At 40.5% G+C, this 22,812-nt stretch overlaps 1 protein-coding gene across 1 annotated transcript in view; it reads right to left on the reverse strand.

The window, feature by feature from the left end:
* Positions 1-22,523, reverse strand: part of prkci (protein kinase C, iota) — a 113,571-nt gene extending 91,048 nt beyond the window's left edge. Inside the window, exons 1-2 of the mRNA XM_078564342.1 lie at positions 22,316-22,523; positions 2,773-2,894 (exon numbers count right to left, since the gene is read on the reverse strand). Of these exons, the coding sequence (XP_078420468.1) occupies positions 2,773-2,894; positions 22,316-22,431 (238 nt within the window). The 5' untranslated portion in view covers positions 22,432-22,523. The remainder of the gene's footprint in view (positions 1-2,772; positions 2,895-22,315) is intronic.
* Positions 22,524-22,812: the final 289 nt, after the last annotated feature.

Below are 22,812 nucleotides of genomic sequence, written 5' to 3' on the forward strand. Positions count from 1 at the left end.
ATGCTAGAAGTCAGTAATTTACTAAAGTATTAACAAGTGAGTCAGGTTTGCCTAATTCATTCAATTCTTCCCCCATAAACCACACTGGGTGTTGTCTATTTCAGAATGTGGTGCAGTTTCCTTGAGCACCTCCTCCACTTCCTCAAGACATTGACCTACTCCCACACATGGGAAGATCCATCAGACATTTTCAGTTTTGTTCCAAATCATTCACATACTTCACTCATCAAGACCTCAATTTTATGTTGTCACATTTCCTTTGGAAGCACCATCTGCCTCATCACAATGGTATCAATACAGGAATGAGGCTCAGGCCTCAGAGTTGATGCACACTGCCATCCCATGGATTGAGAGATAAAAGCTTCCTCCCTTTATTGCATACCATTGCTAAAATTCTACAATTTCAAATATTGGTTAATAAAAAGAAACAACAGCACAGTTAATTTGAATCAAGCTACGCATGAAAGGAGGTACAATATTGCCCAAATGTTTCTCAACAAAATTGTTGAACAAGCACAACTCTAGAACTCTGAAAACAGTTAAATATAATTCAATCTATATTTATCAACAATGTCCAGCACATGGTCACCTTGTTCATTATGATTTTCTTATTCTGCAAACTAGCTTTATAAACCTGAATATTTAAATAGGCGACACTTGACCCAGTAAACTGACTTTAAATTCTCCAAAGTTTTATCCAACAAACCCACTGTTTCTTAATTGGGGTATGTAACACATTTATATCGCAACCTCAAGTAGAAAGAAAACGCTGTTACAGATGTTAATAACAGTGGAATCCAACCCCTGTAGCAGCTTGAAAGTTATGAACCGTGTCTCAATCTTATGACAGTGGACACAATGCCTGGACAGACAATTGTCAGGATACCATTTGCATCACTAAGCTGGTGGTTGTCTTTGCAACAGTCTCCAGAACCACCATGGAAAAAAAACACTTCTTCACCTGAGTCTTGATGCCCCCAGAGGCTGCAAGCTGAACAGATTACAGCCTAGGCTGAATAGCACATTCTTGCCTCAAGAGTTAAAATCTGGTGGATTCAAGCCTCAGTCCAAAGTCTTGAGGCAGATGCTCCCTTCCAGATGAGAAGTCAAACAAAGGTCTTATCTGCCTCTCAGGCAAGGGTAAAAATATTCCATGGTACTATATGAAGAACAGCATGGGAATTCTACTGGTATTCTGCCCAATATTCACTCCTCAAATAATGTAAGTCGAGCAGATTAACTGGTCATGTATCTTGATGTTTATGGGAGCTTACTATATGTTATTTGACTGCTGTGTTTCCTTGCATTTCAACAGTATCTAGCTTCAAAACTATTTCAATACTGTAAAGCACCTTGAGTATCCTGAGGTTGTGAAATATGCAATATAATTGCAAGTTCTTTCTTCTTCCCAAGTGCAGCATAAGATACCAGCCAGGTACAACTCATGCCAGAGAAGGACTCTAGATTTTAGAAGAAATGATTAACTAGAAAACAATTCTCATAGCAAACAAACTATCCAAAATTCTGACTTTAAACATCAGGGTTTCAAACAATGCTTAGGTGAGCTACAGGAATTTCCCCCATTCAAAGATGTTTCCATTATCGCCAACAGCCTCAATATCTTCATGAATTCAATGGAATTCTTTTATCACATAATCTTTTACATCATTTAGAAATTTATAACATTTCCTGTTCATTTTTATCCTAGGTTATGTTTTTCCTCATTTAAAGTACCACAGCAAAGATTAAACAATTTCACATTTAGCCAAAGCATAAATTGCTTCATCAGTTCAATGGAAACATTAGCTTGCAAGTTTTAGTAAAGTACACCATTTATGCTTCAGACCTGATGTGTAACATTTCTTCTTTCCACAACACTCACTATGTATCCTCTCTTCATTCTAGTATTTTGTTTCACTTTTGTTTCTGCCTTTCTGCCCTCCCTCTTCCTTGAAAACAATAAAGAAAGCAATTAAGAGAGCGAACATGCACGACAGAAAAGCAAACAAGGGGCCACTCTCCTTTAAAGTGCTTTACTCCCCTTTACTTGTTATTCATCAGCTATTTGTCCCAGGCTAAAGCAATAATGTGCTTCTATGCCAGGACATTGAGATATCAACTACAGGACATGACTTGATTAGCTAGCTATTCAGCTGTGGCTCAGTCCATAGCACCCTCGCCTTTGAATCAGAGGGTTGTGGGATCATGTCCCACTCCCAGAAACCAAGAACTGTGATTGTACTCGAAAGAAGTTGCAATCTGTGACTGTTGGTAACTCGAAAGAGTTTCCTCTGATTTCTCCTGCCACTCTAAGGCAGGGCACCTGTTTCCACGCAGCACTTGCCCACAACAGCAAGGCTGAGATTAAGATCGAGAGGGGTGCGCATATGTGTAAATCACCAGATGAACTCCGTGGCACAGTATTCTGATCTGCTGTTAAAAGCCACCTCAGCTGCTAACTGCAATGCAACAATAAATATAATCCACTGTGACAGAATATTTAGTCCTATTGCTATCATGCTTCAGTTTTTTATTTGCATGAGCAAAACATTTCACAAAGTTGCAAATGTAAAGCATGACTTTGATAGTTAAGCTTCTAGTTTAGTGGTAAAAATGAAAAACATGAAAGGCTTGATTTGAAAGAGGCAAACTAGGGTCACACAACACCATTCATACATTTCTTCCTGCCCCACTCCCTCCGAAAGGCCTCTTATGCCAGACATACAAAGCAAGCAAATAAATGATGGAAATTTTGTCATAAAACTACTGTACCTTCTTCATCAATCCACTTCATTGTGAAGAGTTGCTCGTTATCAAAGCAGCACATGTCACGAACCTCAGTGCAAAGATTTTCATACGTGATGGAGGGATCGAAATGTGTGATCATGATGTCCCTGAGCAAAGAAATGAGTAAAAGACCAATGAGAAATAATCAATACCACCAAACAAATTCCGCTTCACGAAATTGCAAAGTAAGTTCTAACTGATTCCAGAACAGAGGCTCCTTCCTCCAGGATTCATACCAGTGTTATTTCCGTTCAAGATATTTCTCAAGAGGAAAAACACAACTGCCCTTTGCCAAAGAACTCAAGCTTCTCAATGAATGTGGTAAAACTCCATAAGAAACTGGGGAACAGCAGCAGCTGAAAGAAGGTTCCATACGAAAAAGCACTTGTTTCATTTTTCCAGCATATTCTGTTTTTATTTCTCGTTTCTGCTAAACTGTTATAAAAAGCAACAATAATTATCAAGATACAAGAGTACATGGGGATATTCTTCAGCTGCTGTTTTTCAAAAAACACCCCACCATACCCCAAAGAATGGTTAGTTTAAAGGCAGAGGTTGCTGCCAACTCTGTGCACGCACAGCTGCACTGTTTTATGTTGTTACGTCAGCGGGAGCAAGAGAAGGTGGCGACCAGCAGCAAAGGTGGCACTGATCAAATCGTCACGGCTGTGTTTTAGGCGGTAGTTATATTTTATTCACCTTGTCTTTTCTTTATTTTTGGATTCTTTTTATTTGATTATTGTAAGATGCTGCAATGTGTTTTTAGTCTTTCAGTTTTCATCCTTGTTTAATCAAGATTCTCCCTTTCGATTCGTCGTTTATCAAAAACTATTCTAATGAAGTCAATAATAGGACAAGACTTCAAAGCAGGTGCAGTCTTTCGGGGTGGGGGGGGGGTTTGTTTACTTAATTAATAAGTTATTGATGGGCAGGGATATGTGATTATAATATTATGAGGTTCGTGTTTATTGCTAATGACTTAATTATACTGGTACTATGTGATGGAATTTCAGAGAATACTTGGGTGCTTCCATTGGTCGCTTGTACACCTTCTGTAAAATAAAAAAGGACAAGAAGCAAATGCTAGAATGCTGACGTAAAAACAAAATGCTGGAACAGCACATCAAGTCAGTACGCACCTATACAGAACAAACATAGGATATTATGTAATGTACATATCCAAAAAGTCATAACCCACTTATCACTATAGATTCTGGCTGGTCCAGCATTTTCTGCTTTTATTTCATGCTCCCTTGTGTATTCTCAAATACATGGGTGTTAAAAATTGCAACTGCAGAAGATGCATTGTTTCTTACCTGAGGTAATGCTGTGTATAATTTTGAGAGTGCTATTTTCAAAAAGTGAATGAGTGACTCTATAATATTGCACTAATGATTGCTTATTTATGAAGCATCATGGAGCTGCAGAAGGCCACACACTGCTGAAGTGTTGGCCTATCAAACATGCAATTAAAACTTGCACTTATATAATACATTAAGTCTGAGACTTCATGATGGCTTTGCACTACATTGTAGCACATTTGATGCATTTTACTTAATGTTTTATAATGCAAAATAAATTTAAAACAGTTCCTCTTCACAATGTAAATAAAAGACAGCATCAGGTGTTCACTTTTTACACCCTTTACATGAAATTTGTTTTCAATTTATCCCAGACTATTTTTAAAAAGATCTGAAAAGAAGAAATAACAATGTTTATAAATCTTAAGCCAAGAGAGAAAATGCTGGAAGCACATAATGAGTCATTCAGGATCTGCAGGGGAAAAAAATTCAGAAATTGACATCACACCCTATCCGTTTTAGGTGTTAAAATATTCTCTCTCAATATTTCCAAAATGTTCGCATTAAGCTGCAGCACGCAGAACTGGGATTGTGTAGTTGAAAACATGTTGCCAAGGCTGACGAACAAAGAGATGTGCGTGGTATAATGACGCTTGTCCCATGGTATTGGCAGGCTAGGTGCAGAGGAGTGGCATCAGTGAATTTCTGCGCACGCGCGAACCAGAGCACAGGCCCAGAAGGCTATCGGTGGGCATCTTGCATTGGCCGGAGACATAACTGCGTTGGTTGCCAATGCTGTGCATGCGCAGTTCTAGTTTTACTCCGTTACGTCACTGCGAGGGACAGAGTAGGCCGCAGCCAGGACCAAAGATGGCACTGCTCAAATCATTACAGCTGTGTTTTAGGTGGTGGAGTCCTTTTATCCTTGGTAACATTAAGTAATCAACATACACTAGAAGCAGAATTGTCCAAACAGTGGAAGTTAAAACAGCTCTAAATCCATTAGACGGAGAAAATACCTAAACTTAACAATATGAATACGTATTCAACCAAAACCAATTTGTAAAGGAAGTGCTATGTGGGTGGAAGTTGTCTGAGATGGAGATATGCCCAGACTGTTCTGAGATTGTCTTCAAGCGGGAGGAGTGCCCTGGACAAAATGTCAATTTTAGGCTGCATTTGGCCATTGGCTTTGCTTGCAGGACCCATTCACGTGCATGCCATATGTTATCCTTTGAATTACACCTTTTGTTCTTTCCTGTTAGACCTTTCTTAATGTCATGCAGGTAAAGCAGCTGCGTGGAGCAGGGTTTCAATTAACCCTAACAACCGTTAAAAGACAAACAGAAATCTTATTTTACATCAAGCTCCTCAATAGAGCCATTAATGCCATATAGTTCAATGTCTCTCTGAGGAGGACCATGAGAGGGCATACTGATATCACTGCACATGTGCGTGGTGCTGTAATTGACTCATGCACAGAGTGCATGACAGGCTGGGCGCAGCGGAGTGATGTAATTGGATTTTTACACTTGCATGATCCAGTGCGCATGTGCAGATGGATATCAGTGGCCATATTGTGTTGGCAAGAACAGTGTAGCTTAAATATCAAAATTACCACAAGACATAAAAACCCAACATATCTAATAGAAGTGCATTACCAGGTGTACTGTGTTGAGATTCTCCAGTATAGAATCTCATTCCTTCAGTTTTATTTGTTGTTGGATATTTTAAAAATGCTAGATTAATTTTTTTTAAGAAACCTTTCCTTTATGTCTTTTTCTCCTCTCTTTATCCGATCTTTCTTTTGTAGGGTTCTCAAAATTCCCACATTTTTTATATCATCAACAAGGATATGACTTTTGGACTTTTACCTGAAACCAGGCAACGAGAGGAGACAGGATACGCATTTTTCCCTTTAAAACAATCAACACAAAACTAAAGCCCATCAAAATCTTGCATAAATAATCGCTACCAGCCAAGGGGGCAGGTAGACCACAATCAATGCAATTATGTGAACCCATCAATACTCCACACATACAATGGCTTTCAGTTCAAAACTAGTTACGGGGGCAGGAAAACAATGATAAACATCATGCGAGCCCATTAAAAACAACGAGACAACAATCACCTGGGGAAGCCCACCAAAATCAAACAAAGAACTAACCTTGATTTGGATTGAAATAAGAAATTCGAAAAAAACAGTATAACTGGGCCAGGAGATCTGAAGTGAGCAGGTTTTGGGCAGGGACACAGAAGAGTGAGCAGTTTTGAAAGCTGACACAGGGCAATGAGCAGTTGGGAGCGGTTGAAGCTGAGTTTAAGCAGGGAGCTAAGCCAAGCAGGGAGGAGATCTGGAGGTTTGCAGGCCCGCAGGAAACATCACGGCGAGGGGCACGGGGTGGCAGGCTCAACCAAAGACAACAAAGCCGCAACCGCAGCCCTCCATGAAGATCGACCATCCACAACCGCGTCCTCCACCCAACTGAAAAACCTTCGCAGATTCCACAGACCAGGACCACGTGAGGACGGCAGGCCCCAGAGGGCACAAAGAGCGTACCCCAAAACTGCAACCGGCTTACCTGGCTGGATTTTGAACTGTCAAGGAACCCTGGTTGATGCGCTTGATCCCTGACCTCTCCTAGTTCAATTTAGTTAGGTTTTGGGGGTAGGGTAAGGGGATTAGTAGCATGATTTTCCCTCGTAATGCCGTGTGTTCCCCATTCTTAACTAAGTGCACTTTGTAAGTCTGTATAATATCAGTGTAATCCTAATGTCACAAGTTCATTTGTGACTTCAATAAACTCATTTTTTTTCTTGCACCAAAACCAGTTGTCTGCTGCACTTTGTCACAACCCCCAAATAAGTCCAAGGTCTAGAACCCAGGGAGTGGGAGCAATTCGAACCGCTCAAAAGTCAGACGTGAAGCTGACACACACACCATCATCCCCTACACTTTCCGTCTCTATTTCTTTCGGTACCTGCCTTGAAATTCTTCGATTTGAATTTATACTTTTTTCTTAATCATACGCTGTTAGTTTCACAATCCTTCAATCTGACTGGTTAAGGAAACATCCACAACATAAAAGCAAAATGCTGCAGATTCTGGAAATCTGAAATAAAAATACAAAATGCTGAAAATACTCAGCAGGTCTAGCAGCCTCCATGGAGAGACAAAAAGAGTTAACGTTTCAGGTCTATGACCTTTCTTCTCTCTCTACTGATGCTGCCAGACCTACTGGATATTTCCAGCATTTTCTGTTCTTATCTTATATTGTATAGTTTATAATGAGACACCCAATTGTTTGCTCTGTTCTCTCAGGTCCCAGATGTCTGTTTTTCCTCATTGCAACGTTAATCAGTTCACACTTCCAGCAACTTTCAGCAGAAATTATCGCTGAGACTAAACGAACAAGGGCAAGTATAACTAACAGCAGATGCATTTGTTGCCCTGCTACAGCAAATTATAAGCCATCAAGTTTGATGAATTCATTTCAATGTAATCACCATCGCCATTTAGGCCATTAGAGAATAGTACTGGAAGGCCCCAGAATCAGTCTTCTATTCAATTGTTCAGCTGGTTGCCCAAGGATAACACTTCTACTGACAGGTTCCAGGAACTTAATTTAATACTTAACTGAAGATTTCAATTAAATGTTTTGACAGTGAGGTATGTTCTGACTTTCCCTAACTAATAATACTACCATATATTGAGCTTGCCCGCCAAGCAAAAATTGCAACTAGCAATATGGCTAGGGATCGCACGCAGTTTGGGAGACAACCCTTCTAACACCAATGTATGCACTTATACTGTTTAGGTGCAAAATAAGTCAAATTATACCCAACCTGGGCATTCTGTCCATAGATATAGAGTGACCCATTCACACATGTTCTTACATTGAGACCACTGTTCCTAAATGCAAACCTATAAAATAACCTGCTGCACCATTCTGGGACAGGTCCCAGTATCTTGAACATGAATCAGACATCGGCCCTTCCTATCTCCACTATGCTAGAACTTATATCTAACATCAAGAAACACAGCTTCTCCTCTTTCCCTTTCATAAGTGCCCAAGGCAATGTCACTGTTTTGCAATTCCCAAAACAATTCGTAAAATTTGCAACTCACGTTATGAAAAAGGGATTTGGCTTACTCGGTGTTATAAACCAGTGGCCCTATTCATGGTATCTTGCAAAACTGAAAGGTAAATTTGACCCACAATTCAAATCCAAGCAGAACATACATCTACAGAAAACTCAGTACAGGTCCTTGCATACCGCGTAACTGACATTCTGCAGGATCTGTTTGTTGCTTTGCTCTAGCTTCACCTTTTACTGCAGGTAAAGTGTTTTCGTAATTAGCATCTAAATACACATCTAAAAGGTACCAACTCTGCACTAGGGATATTTACACGTTATTTGTTCATGTCACTGAACATCAGCCGCAGCAAAATGCTGCAACAATACAGATGGACTAGTCAAACTAGGGAGTTGATAAAACTTACTCAGAACTGCTGTGTGTGGGTAGGCTAGATTTCAAATAAGCAGTTGGAGAATTCTAGTGGTTGTATAATGCATATTGGATCAAACTTTCTATTTACAGGCAAGCAATACAAAATTAGTGTGGGTGGGTGGGAGGGAGGGACAAAAGGACGGACCAACCAAATAAAGGACAGACGTAATGTTGCAATGATTTTGATGGATTTGAGCTGGGCCCTGCATTCAGTGAAACTGACCCTCCTTGGGGAAATGTCTACCTGAGGCTACTGAAGCCTGGACATGACAGTGATGAGTAAAGTCATCTTAGATTTGGCCTTTTTGCGTAATTGTCTTAACAGAGTAACATTATTACACTTGTATCGCACTGCATATTATATTGCTGTATTTAACTGTGTGGTACCTGATTGGTGGTATTGATAAGTTATAACGACAATTACAGATTTTCAGGCGGCATGGTGAAATTGTCATTTCAAAATTAATTGCTAACACTATTGTGGCGTTTTTGTTGATTCCAGAAAGTTCTGTAAATGATGCATTCATTTCATTGGCTAATGGAAAAAAGAGTGCTTTATATGCAAATAAAAATGTCAAAAATAAAACATGATAACTATGCATATTTTAAACAGGAGTGGGTATCTGACAATTAAATGTTGAGAGTTCCTAAAAATCAATGTTAAAATTTGGATCATGAAAAAATGACATACCAACACTTCAGTGCCTATTCTGCAGAAAAGTAAAACATGAACATTTTACTCAGAGGAACAATTGGAATTAATATTAACCCTGTCTACAAATTTTAAGAAGTCAGAAGCATTATTCACTTGAAACTTACAGCACCCAATCTACACCTGACTCATCCGTCAGATGTGTACTGTGGTGAATCAGTGCTGAGTGATTCAAGCTCCTTACTTTGGAATGTTGTGAATGTTGTGCAGTTGAAGGTCTCTGGGTCTGCTGGAAATGAGTGAAAACTGGGCGAGTGCCATCAGTCGCCAGTGAGAACTGGGTTTGAATGCAACTCTGACTGGCAGGACTCCTCACTAAGTCTTGTAAAATTAGTTTGGGAGTTCAGAACTCAATACTTTGCAAGCGGGGGTGACAACACTAAATGCAATCTCACAGATCGACCACAAAGATGACTGACATAGGAAATAAAGATATCACATTATTGCATTTGGGAGTGCCCTTGGAAAAGTTGAAGCAACATTCTTCTAGGCAGGTTTCAGGGCACTGATCATTCAACAGGTGACAGTGGGGGCCTGAAATAGGAAAGCACCCCATTCTCCAGATATATCATCTTAACTTCTTATCCTACAATTGCAATTTGTTATTACTGTGCAGTTAACAAACATCCAATCTAAATAAGAAAAAGACGACATATAATATTCAGCAAACTGAATAAAACACAAGTTAGAGAAGTCTTTAATACTGTAGCCAGCACCTCTGCTTATCAAGATACTAGAGGAAAAGATAAGTCCCACCGGCACCTCTGCAGGAAACAACATCCAGTTTCAGCAGCAAAAATAAGCTGCTGCCACAATGGAATTAATGTTTCATACAAATCTATTATTTCATTATTTACTCTAAGTTATGCCCCTACAAATGTTGCTGCCCTTTGCCTACATTTTCATGGAAATATGTATTTAAACCTCTCAACAATGCTGGAAGTACAAAAAAGTCACATTGGATGCTGGAATTGCACAGCAGATTGATCAGTATTGGAAAGAGAGAGTCAAGACAGTCATTGATTGAAACCAGAAAATGCGCAACAGGCCAACGATCATCTGAAATAACTAGAGTCAGCAGTTACAACTTCAAAAGAAAAGCTGCCTTTACGATCAGCCCAATTACAACACTAAACTCCATAATGGGCAGTCTAATGGCACACAATTTCAAATACAAGGATATGTGAACATTAAACTGCTAAAATATCCCATTGCGTTTTTCAGGTTGAATATACACAGCTCGTTTAAAATGGGCTCACTGTCTTTCAGAGAAAAATCACACTGAAACCAGCCTCACTTCTCCATCACAAAACCTCCGCACTTAGATTATTTTTTTCAGGTACAGTTTGTAATTCAACTAAAATAGAGGAAAATGCAATGCAAACCAAATAATTCAAAAGCATAGGTTTGGAAACATCAATATGTGTGGAGTGTCATGTCAATACCAACAGTATCATTAATTGTGATGTAGTCACATCAGTTTTTTACTATTTATAACAATTTTTATCGCCTTTAGTCTACCTCAGTTGGGATTTCTTTTGAGTGATTTCTTTTGAGTGATGAACCCATGTATCATAATTAACAGAAGAGGAACATACTGGGAATTCTGCTGTTGTGCAACTAATCAACAAAGGAGCTTTGTAGGTTAAACAAGCTTTAGAGGAAGCAAAAGCATTGTTTTGTCATCCAGTTAAATAAGTTATGTCATAAATTATATCAAATCAATCTTTTCCACCCAATATTAAATTTGAAAAATGTCGTCATAAATAATCATTGTACAACAAAATAACAAAAACATGCATGTCAAAGGTGAATAATTTACATATCAGGAAAAATCAACCACGGCAAACGGGAATGAGAAGTTCAGGAGTTTCACAGCATTCCCAAGATTTTCTATGTAGTCCAGGCATCTCCCTGGTCCTCTCTTTTCTCAGTGATTTCACCAAGCTGCCTTCACTGTATGCCCACAAGAGTTAAATGCAACACAAAACACACACAAACAAAAAGACTGAGCACATATTTTATTAAGCAGGAAAGAAGCTGTTTATCTAGCTGAGGCAAGTACAACTCATTAACTGCTAAATACCACTTCAACAATGTGAGGTTAATGATATTTATTTACATCCTTGGGAGCATACCCATGTTGTTTCAGGAATCCTAAATTAGCCGGTTTCTTTCAAAAAGGGTCAAACTCATTCTTCTTTTAACAAAAATTTATTCTGCCTTTCCTCTCACTGTTCTCGGGTTCCACGCATGTGGCTGATTTCCCATGTTCCTAGAATTTAATTTACAGAGCATCTTTTCCTAATTGAATCTTTGATGAAGTAACAGAGAAGGTTGATGAAGAGGATGCAATGAAAGTTGTCTGTATGGACTTAAAAAAGAAAGCAATTGACAAAGTACTGTCTAAAAGACTGGTTAACAATATTGTGGCTTATGGAATAGGAGGGTCAGTGTTCTGTTATTATGATTTGATTTCTGGATTCATTAGCTTCTTACTCTAGAAGAGATCTAGCTGGGGGCAATAATCTTTGTTCAAAAAACATTTATTTACATGCTGACTATTTACAAAGGTTAGTCAAGACTAAGACATTGACACAGGACTAAGACATAGACATAAGATTAAGTCATAGGCCCTCTGAGATGCTACTCAGCCATCTGCTCTCAGGGAGTGACATCACTATAGCTCCTTTTGCACATGCTCAGTATGCTCTTACTAGAAAATCTTAAAATTGCATAAGGACAGAAAACATATTATGTTAATATGACAGAAGTCATATTAAATGGTTATTTTTCAGACTAAGGGATGATAGATAGAGGTGTTCCTCAAGGGTCAATGCTAGGATTACTGCTTTTTTGATTTATATAAGTGACTTGGATATTGAAATAAGGAGTAAAATTTCAAAATTTGATGATACCAAACTTGAAAAAGAGTGACAAACAGTGGGGATGATACTAAACAACAGCAATAGGACATAGATATGCTAGCAGAATGGACAGAGAAGTGGCAGATAGAATTTAATACAGAGAAGTGTGAGGTGATGCATTTTCACAGAAGGGATAGAGGGAAGCAATACAGACTTAATGGGAGAAGGGGACCAAATGGATTACTCCATGGAGAGCTATCAAAGACTCGATGAGCTAAATGGCCTCCTTCTGTGCTGTAAATGAGATTCCATGATGTCACACAGGCTTTACAACGTGACAGGCAAGCAGCACACAGGAAGATCCCAAACAGCAAATGAATGGATTGTCAAATATTCAAGTTCACTGGTCATTTTAATCGAGGGAGAAATGTTTGCCAGGATACTGGAAGAACTCCCCACTCGATTTTGGACACCACCATGGGATCTTTCAACATCCACCTGAGCAGGCAAATATCTCATCAAAAATCAGCATTCTATCAGTATGGCACTGAAGTGATAGTCTAGATTATGCACTCAAGTTCACAACAGGACTTCAATCAAGACTGATAAACAGCTCAGGGACTTTCTTCTCAACAATCCTGAACAACTCAATATGTTACTTAGTTATAACATGCCCCAACAGATGAAGCATCAAACTAAAGTTGCATCTACACATTCATCGTTTATAGTCTACCACTATTCACGGAGAAACAGGGAGTAATCAGTAATTAAAACCAGAATTCCTTCTTTAGTAAATACAAACAAAAAGATTAACGATGAATCATAATTGTGTACGTAGTATTTATAGAAACAGGAGTCGTCCATTTAGCCCCCAAAGCCTATTCTGCCACTCAAATGAGACCATGGCTGACCTGCAACATAATTCCCTATTATCTCAATACCTTTGGCCAATAAAAATTAACAATCACCTTTCATAAGTAGAAGTAATTTTACTCCCTAAAGGTCTGGCTCTAATGTTTAGAATATGCCCTGTCCATAGGCTCCCCATCCAGCAGAAATAGTTTCTTCCAAACTACCATATCAGCTCTCCTTAATATGGTGAAAACTTCAATCAAATATAGTCTCATCCTTATAAATTCCAGGGAATACAATCCTAGTTTCTTTAATCTCTCCTTGTAGCCCAGGTAACATTCTAGAAAATCCACGCTGCGCTCCCTTCCAAGATCAATATATCATTCCTAAGGTGTGGTGCCCAGAACCACAGCTTCTATCATTCCATCTTTTAGATCCATAGTGGATGACCTAACATTTGCCTACATTGAAATCCAATTTGCACAGTTTTGCTCATTCACTTAATTTATCAATATCTCTGTAATTTCACGATTCCACGGACACTGCTTACAATACTACCTATCCTTGTGTTTTCAACAAATTTAGATATGTAGCTTTCTATCTAAGTCATTAACGAATAGAGTAAATAGTTGAGGCCCCAACATAGATCCTTGCAGGATAAGTATAGCCACATCCTGCCGATTACAGTACCTGTCCATCAGCCCCACTGTTTCCTAACATTCAGCCAATTACCTAACCAGGTCAATAGCTGCCTTCAAATCCATGAGCTTCAACTTTAATTAACAGATCCTTATGAGAGATTTCTATCAAATGCCTTCTGGAAGTCCATATAAATCACATCCATAGACATTCCCCTGACCACTACTTTCGTCACCTCTTCAAAATTTTCAATCAGATTTATTAGGCATGACCTGCCTTTTTATAAATCCTCTCTGATCAGCTGTAAGTTTTCAAGATGTTTGGTCACTCTGTGCTTAATTATAGGCTCCAGCAATTTCCCAGCACCGGATGTTAGATTACATGCTCTATAATTCCCTGGTTTCCCTCTCCCACCTTTCTTAAATATGGAGTGACATGCACAATTTTCCAATCTAAAGGGACAGTTGCTAAAATTGAGAAAACTTTGGAAGGTTATAGTTAAAGCAACTACAAAATTCTTGCCTGCTTCTGTTAAAACCATGGGTAGAAACCATCTGATCCTGGGGAGTTGTCACTCTTTAACGCTATTAATTTCTTTCATATTCTTTCAAATTTCTCACCAATAGCCAATGAAAAACTCTATAAAATAATATACTTAACAATTTACAATCTATATTAATGAGTTGGATGAAGGACTGACTGCATTGTAGCCAAATTTGCTGACAATGTGAAGACAGGTCGAAAAGTAAATCATGAGGAGGATACAAAGAGTCTACAAAGCAATATAGGTGAGTGGGCAAAAAAATTGGCAGATGGAGTATGTGGGAAAATGTAAGGTTGTCCACTTTGGCAGGAAGAATATTATTTAAATTGAGAGAGACTGCAAAATGTTGCAAGAAAGAGAGTTCTGAGTATACTTGCACATGAATCACAAAAGCCAGCATGCAGGTACAGCAAGTATATTAGGAAGACAAACAGAATGTTGGCCTTTATTACAAATGAGATAGAATATAAAAGCATGGAAGTCTTGCTACAACTGTACAGGGCATTGATGAGACCATGCCTCTAGTGCTGTGTACAGTTTTAGTCTCCTTACTTAAGGCGAGACATACTTGTATTTGAAGATCATAATAGGTTCACTGGGCTGACTCCAGAGACCAGCTTATATTTCATCTTTCTCCTAACTATACTCAGTTCTGCCGAAGGGTCATGAAGACTCGAAACGTTAACTGATTTCTTCTCCACCGATGCTGCCAGACCTGCTGAGTTTTTCCAGGTAATTCTGTTTTTGTTTTGGATTTCCAGCATCCGCAGTAGCTTTTAGCTTTTTGTCTTTATCTCAGGGTTGGAGGGGTTGTCTTATGAGGAATTTGAGCAGGTTGAGCTAAAATTCCCAAAGTTTTCCACCACTTGGGGATTTTTCTTGTCTCCTGGGTCTGTTGTAGACAAACTGATAGACATTGATTGCCATGACAGGTAAACAGCTCCATTATTTTATCATGTGGCTATCAGAATAGTAGAAGGCGAACAAGATGGACCCTTTACTTCAGCCTCGCATGTTGTTGTGTTAAGGAAGTATCATTTTACATAACGTAAGAAATAGGAGGAGTAAGCCATTTGGCCCCTTGAGCCTGCTCCATCATTCAATAAGATCATGACTGATCTGACTATGGCCTTAATTCCACTTTCCTATCTGCTCTCCCACCCCATAACCTTGACTCCCTTGTCAATCAATTCTTTCCAAGCATGCAACACTTACGACTCAAATTACTCATAAAACTGCACCCCAAAATATTTGCATTTGAATGAATCAACAATATCTGTTACCAACAGCTTGTTCCATATTTAGTTGCTCACTAAAATATTTCTGATTAGTTTTGAACTTATCCCCTTCAAGTGTAACAACTTATATTTATATTTAACAAAATGAAACATCCCAAGGCACTTCACAGGAACATTATAAAACAAACTGAGCCACATAGGAGATATTAGGTCAGATGACCAAAAAGCTTGGTCTGAGGGGTACAGTTTAAGAAGTGTCTTAAAGGACTTTCCTCAAGGTGGAAAAGCAGAGAAAGGGAAGGAATTCTGGAGCTTGGGACCTAGGCAACTGAAGGGTCCATTAATGGTGGAGTGACCATACTGGGAGTATAGGCTCTGTTCTCTGATTCTACTGTTCTGGACAACGCACCTTTGACTAGATCCCTTAGTGACGTGTGCCCACCCCCATTTTTTGGAAGACTCCAGCACTCAAAAACTGGCACATGGCTCCTCCGATTTCAATGCTTTATCTCAACTAAAGAATGCAACTTTAAACATATGTCCCAGCTGATATGTCATAAGTGCTACTGAGATATTAGCCGACAGGACAGCACATCCTCATAAATTATACTATAATGAAGTACAAATGAGTATATAACCAGCATAATCTCATTCTACTGCATCATATAGTTTACACCAGCTCTGGTCAAATCTCAAGCTTCAAAGCTGAGCACAATGAATGCAATCACTGAGTTTGCACAAGGCTAGAATTGAGCCCATGCATGTACTAGCTGCACTATATTTTGCTATATTATTTGTTTTTGATTTCCATTAATCTGTTTACAATACAAAAGAAACCATGAATCTCAGCTGTGGTGGTATTTACCAACATTAACCTGTTTTCCTCACCTCAAACTATAGGCATGTGAACTCGCTATCTGAAGTGTTGGCCTGTCCTCCGCTACCACATTCATATTTCTCTTAAGAATGTTTACTCAGATGTACAGGAGCTTTAACATTCCACTCACAGACCTAAAGCTATGTTCAAATCTTCAAGTTCTTTTTCTTTTAAATCTAGTGTAATTCTATCAAATTACAGTGAATCATAAGTTCACAACTCAACTTTCTGAAATATTAATGCAGAAAGGTATTAGCCAATGTACAGAGGGAGACTAATGCAGCCCTAAAATTTTGACTAATTCACCATTCAATTAGATTGATTTTATTAATTAATTCTTGTCCATTCCTAGTTGCCTTCAAGGTGTTGGTGAGCTGCCTACTTGATAACTGGCTGGCTTGCCAGGCCATTTCAGAGGGCAGTTGAGTCAGCCACACTGCTGTGGCTCTGGGTTCATGTATGAACCAGATCTGATAAGGATAACAGATCCTTCACTAAAGATTAATGAGATGGGTATTTTACAACAATCCCAGAGTTGCCTGGTCACTATTACTGATAATTTTTAATTCCAGATTTATTTAATTAACTGAATTTAAATTCCTCAGCTGGGATTCAAACACATATCTCTAGGTTGTTAGTCCAAGCCTCTGGAATACTAGTCTCGTTAAAAAAAAACACTATGCTACTGTTCTTGTATTGGCAGATCAGGACTGATCTGTATATCAACCGCATTTAACTGTCTTTGCTCCATATCTCTCAATACGCTTACCTAAAAAAAGATCCACCTAACTCAGTCTTGAAAATTTCAATTATCACCCAGCATTTACAGCCCTAACAATATCAGGGAGCAAGATTTCTATGACTGTGTGAAAATGCCCTTTGTGATTTCATTCTGAAAGAGATTAGCTCAAATTTTAAGATTATGAACCATTGTTCTGCATTCCCCAACTAGAGGAAATCATTCATCTATATCAAACCCTATCAAATCCCTTTGCTATTTTAAATACCACGATTAGATCACCTTCAACCATATAAACACAAGGGAAATTAAGCTAGGCTTATATAACCTCTCCTCACAACATAATCCTTTATGTCATGGTGAACAAGGGTTCTGGGGGACACAGAACCAAGGTTAAGCTACTGATCAAAATTAAGATACAGATCAGCCATGATCTAATTGAATGGCAAAACAGGATCAAGGGGCTGAATGGCCTACTCCTGTTCCTGGTATCGTTCTATCAGTTTCCAAGGTCAGTGAATCTTTCCTGAGATTCAGTGCCCAAAACTGAACGCAGGACTCCAAATGGGGTACTGATCATTTTTAATTCCTGATTTATTTAATTAACTGAACTTAAATTCCTCAGCTGGGATTCAAACTCATATCTTCGGGGTTGTTAGCCCAAGCCTCTGGAACACTAGTACAATAAAAAAAAAACACGCTACTGTTCTTGTTTTGGAAGATCAGGACTCATCTGTATATCAACTGCATTTACCTGTCTTTGCTCCATATCTCTCGATACCCTGATTACTTCATTCCAGTTTCCTTGAGATAGCTTTTATTTAGCTTTTTTGATTGCTTCTTGCAGTTCTGCGCTGCTTTTTGTGATTTAAGAGTAGGCATTACAAAGTGCCTTGGATCGTATTCAGGGCATAGTTCCTTTATAAATGCATAGAACCAGTTTCAAATCATATATCTGAGGATTTCATTGTCCTGGTTAAGAAGTGGTCATTAATCAGAATTTACAGAACAAAATACTATCCAGATTCATAACCCTTTTAATGAATATACTTCTATTTATTTTCCCACTCATTTTCTCGTAATTCAACAAAGCATTCATGTGCAGACAGAGTTGCCAGCCTTTCATACCATCACAATCAAGCCTGATCCTGTCCTCAACTAAAATCCAACACACACACTTCAAGTAGTTACAGGTTAGCAATGTCCATTAAAAACTCTACTGATTTTCTCCTCCCTTTACAAAGGAGCATCAAGATCAACCATATCACACCTACCAAAGCCTCGCCTTTGATCGTGCAAGTCAGCAAAGACCGAAGGTCAAACCTCGGGTTTTCCCTATCGGTAGTATTTTGAAACAACTAGCACAAAACATGCAATATCCTCTTGAACGTTCAAAAGTGTGCATTTTTGATAAATAGCACAGTCTGTACTGATTTGTGGATAGAGTGGTTTTGACACTCGGCTCATTTAAGTGTACAATATTGGTACCAAAGTGTTTAGCAAAGAAAAGCACACAGTATGCTTTAATGCTGAGCAATTGTTTTTGTAATGCTCTTAAATTATCACCCAAAATGTTTCGCAGCACCGCTGCCAATATTTTCACCCTAGTTGTTACATGTCTCTAGACATTATCCAAGTATGGTGTGACTAGGGTGGGACAAATCAGGATTTGTAGTGATAGTTGTTTTTCCACAGGTTAAATAGGCATACCGTAAAAATTTCACAGGACCAACAAAATTCTAATGACCATACTGCACCTGGCTTAAGATCAGAGGTCATACTGGGCCCACTCTTCAAAAAAAAACTGAAATGTATGTTGTCCATCCTTTCCATAATATTTTATTATCTATTTCTTTCATTATAGTAAACAGATCTTGGATTTTGCACTAGTAACTTCAGAAGATTTCAGTTTGCCTGGAAACAACTTTGCTCAGAGGATGCTCATCCTATCACAAAATTCAGTGAAATCCAAAGGCAGAATTTCAAGGATAAAACTGCAGCAAGCCAAATGATTTATGATTGATTTCCATTAGACAGAATGCCCAATTCAGCACAAAATGATCCCGAAAAATTCGCTGCATACCAATTGTGTATCCATACTAATTTACCTTGGGTTTATACAAGACAATTTTACATATATGTGCTATTTAGTTTAATGAATTTTGAGAACCAAAACTTGTAACAATGCTTGCTCAAACTGTCATATCTTTAATTGTAATTAACAATTGTCTTGATTCCAGTTCTTGACAAATTATGGAGCTTATGATTCATCTGTAGATAAAATCCACACAATACCATAGGGTAAAAACCTTCACCCCTAGTACCTCCTCCTTTGACACAGCATCCAATTTTTAAAGTCTTGTCTCTGTGCAGCAATGCAAGATGTTTGCTATGTATGTTGTTGTATAAATGCAAGTTATCATATACAATATATATTACGATCAAATCCATTTTGTAGATAACACTCCTACTGTTAGTAAACTACATGTCCTCCAATCACCATTAGTAACACCCCAGGAGATCTGCTAATACACTAAAGCAATAGACAGATGTCAAATCCAGATCAGCTTTTCCTACTAACAGTTCACTGTACCTAAACATAAAATTCCAAAAAGATGCTCTTTGCACACCTTAGCACTTTAAAAAAAAATTAAATTGCACAATTGAATCAGGGTGTTCAAAGAACTGATCAGTTATCAGCAATATACGAAGTGACACCGCCACTCCAAACCTATAAATAGATTTATATTTTATTACACCTTTCATGATCTAAGAACATCTCAAAATGCTTTACAGCCAATGAAGTGTTTTTGAAGTATAGTCACTATTGCAATGTACAGAAACCTGACAGCCAATTTGCACACAGCAAGCTCCTACAAACAGCAATGGGATAGCTGACAAGATCATCTGTTTTAGCAATGCTATTTAAGGGATGTTCACCAGGACATTGAGGAGGATTGCAATTCTTTTCCTCAAATGTAAACTAGGTTCAGCCCAACCTGCTGAGATTATTCACTGTCCTCAGGAACACGGGGAACTAATAAAGAAATATATTATGACATTTAATTTACTGCAAATTCTTCCACAATATGGTCTTCCAGATACCTCTGCAATCACAGTCAGCTGTGATTCATGGGCACTCTCGCTTGAGTCTGCAGTTTGGCTTCAAGTCCCAAGCCAGGGGCCTGAGCGCACAATTTAGGTCAGTGATGGGCAACTTAGGCTAGTGAGTGGACCACAAGTGGCCCTCCTTCATCTCAGTGGGCCGCAAGGCTGAGGTTGAGCATGTGCAATACCCATGACCCCATGAATAAGATTAAATATATTTAACACATGCCAAATATTTAATAACGAGTTACAGAAAATGCTTAATCATTCATATATGAATAGAATTGTCATCAACTTCAAATGGTTAAAAACAAAAGAAATAGTTACGCTTACCTCACATCATTCTCAGTGTGACTTCTGGTTGGACACAAGCCCTCTTAGATTAGGACTCGGGGATATGCAGATGCTTCGCAATTCAGCACTGAGGTTTCCATCCGTCAGTCTGTTGCGCTTCTTGCATTTGACCTGTCCCATAGCAGAAAAGTCTGCTCGCATGCAGCGCTTTGGACACAGACGGAGAGCACGGCTCTCACAGTCAATGTTGTGTACAATCAGCACGCACCTCACTTCACGCGTCCTTGCTATACGTGCATATCACTTTAGTTATACTGATAGGGAAAAAATTACACAAACGGAAACCAGTGCTATCTGGCAACCACTTATCTAAGCTGGCATCGCCAATGCAACACCAACTGCGCTGTTGGAGATGCCACCTTTCAGGTGAGATGATAACCCAACTGCCTGCCTTTCAGGTAGCTGTAAAAGATTCCTTGGCCACTTGAACAAAAGCAGGGGAGTTCTGCCTTCTGTCCTGATCAATAATAATCTCGCAATCAATATCACTGAAGTCCAATTATCTGGTCATTATCGCTTTGGTGGACCCCTGCCCTCTCGTCCTCCCACCACCCCACCACTCAGGGCTCCCTACCAACTCCCTGTCCCCAACCCGGAGCTCTCTGACCCCCAACATTCAACCCTCCAAGCCCCCCTGTCAATCCCCAACATCCAACCACCCCCCGCCAAACACACATTCCTCCAAATCCCAAACACCCCCCCTTCCCCGGAGCTCCCATCCCACTCACCCAACTCCCTGCCCACTCTCCCAATTCCCTGTAACCCCCCGCTTCCCTGCCCACTCTCCCAACTCCCGGTAACCCCCCGCTTCCCTGCCCACTCTCCCAATTCCCTGTAACCCCCCGCTACCCTGCCCACTCTCCCAACTCCCTGTAACCCCCCGCTTCCCTGCCCACTCTCCGAACTCCCTGTAACCCCTCCCTCCCCACTCTCCCAACTCCCTGTAACCACCCCCTTCCCTGCCCACCCTCCCAACTCCCTGTAACCCCCCCTCCCCATTCTCCCAACTCCCTGTAATCCCCGCCCCCCCACCCCTGCCCACTCTCCCAACTCCCTGTAACCCCCCCGTTCCCTGCCCACTCTCCCAACTCCCGGTAAACCCCCCCTTCCCTGCCCACTCTCCCAACTTCCTGTAACCACCCCCTTCCCTGCCCACTCTCCCAACTCCCTGTAACCCCCCACTTCCCTGCCCACTCTCCCAACTCCCTGTAACCACCCCCTTCCCTGCCCACTCTCCCAACTCCCTGTAACCCCCCCCTTCCCTGCCCACTCTCCCAACTCCCTGTAACCACCCCCTTCCCTGCCCACTCTCCCAACTCCCTGTAACCCCCCGCTTCCCTGCCCACTCTCCCAACTCCCTGTAACCCCCCCTTCCCTGCCCACTCTCCCAACTCCCTGTAACCCCCCCCTTCCCTGCCCACTCTCCCAACTCCCTGTAACCACCCCCTTCCCTGCCCACTCTCCCAACTCCCTGTAACCCCCCCTTCCCTGCCCACTCTCCCAACTCCCTGTAACCCCCCCCTTCCCTGCCCACTCTCCCAACTCCCTGTAACCCCCCGCTTCCCTGCCCACTCTCCCAACTCCCTGTAACCCCCCGCTTCCCTGCCCACTCTCCCAACTCCCTGTAACCACCCCCTTCCCTGCCCACTCTCCCAACTCCCTGTAACCCCCCCCTTCCCTGCCCACTCTCCCAACTCCCTGTAACCACCCCCTTCCCTGCCCACTCTCCCAACTCCCTGTAACCACCCCCACTCCCCTAACTCGGCCCTAACCCTAACTCTTACCCTTTGTAATAGGCTTTCATCCGGACTTGATGGTGATTCTCCGCCGTGTAGGACATCATGCTGTCCCTATTCGTGGGCATCTCCCTGTCGGAAGTCCGCAGAGTGGCCGCTCTCATAGGGCCGGTCGCTGATTTCAAACCGGTCCACCACTGCTCCCTCCCTCGCTCGCTCGCTCGAGCCCAGCCAACAGACAATTGCTGCGCGCGCAGCGCCGGACCCGCTCACCCCACCACCTGTTCCAAGAGAGGGGGGGAACATCAACATAACCGAACACCATCGCAAAGCATACTTCACACAGATACCTCTGATGGTACTAAAAACAATATTAATACTTATTATTTTCATTTGCATCCGGGGAGCGTCCCTTCAGTCTGAACTATCTGAAGTTGAAGAACGTGTTTATCGGATCACCCTATATTGTCAATTTAGACTGGTCACATTCCAGGCCTCCCCCCCCCCCCCCCCCCCCCCATGAATACGCATGCGCGTTCGCGTCA

This window comes from Cetorhinus maximus, chromosome 19, assembly GCF_964194155.1.
Source record: "Cetorhinus maximus chromosome 19, sCetMax3.hap1.1, whole genome shotgun sequence".
Taxonomy (NCBI): Eukaryota; Metazoa; Chordata; class Chondrichthyes; order Lamniformes; family Cetorhinidae; genus Cetorhinus; species Cetorhinus maximus.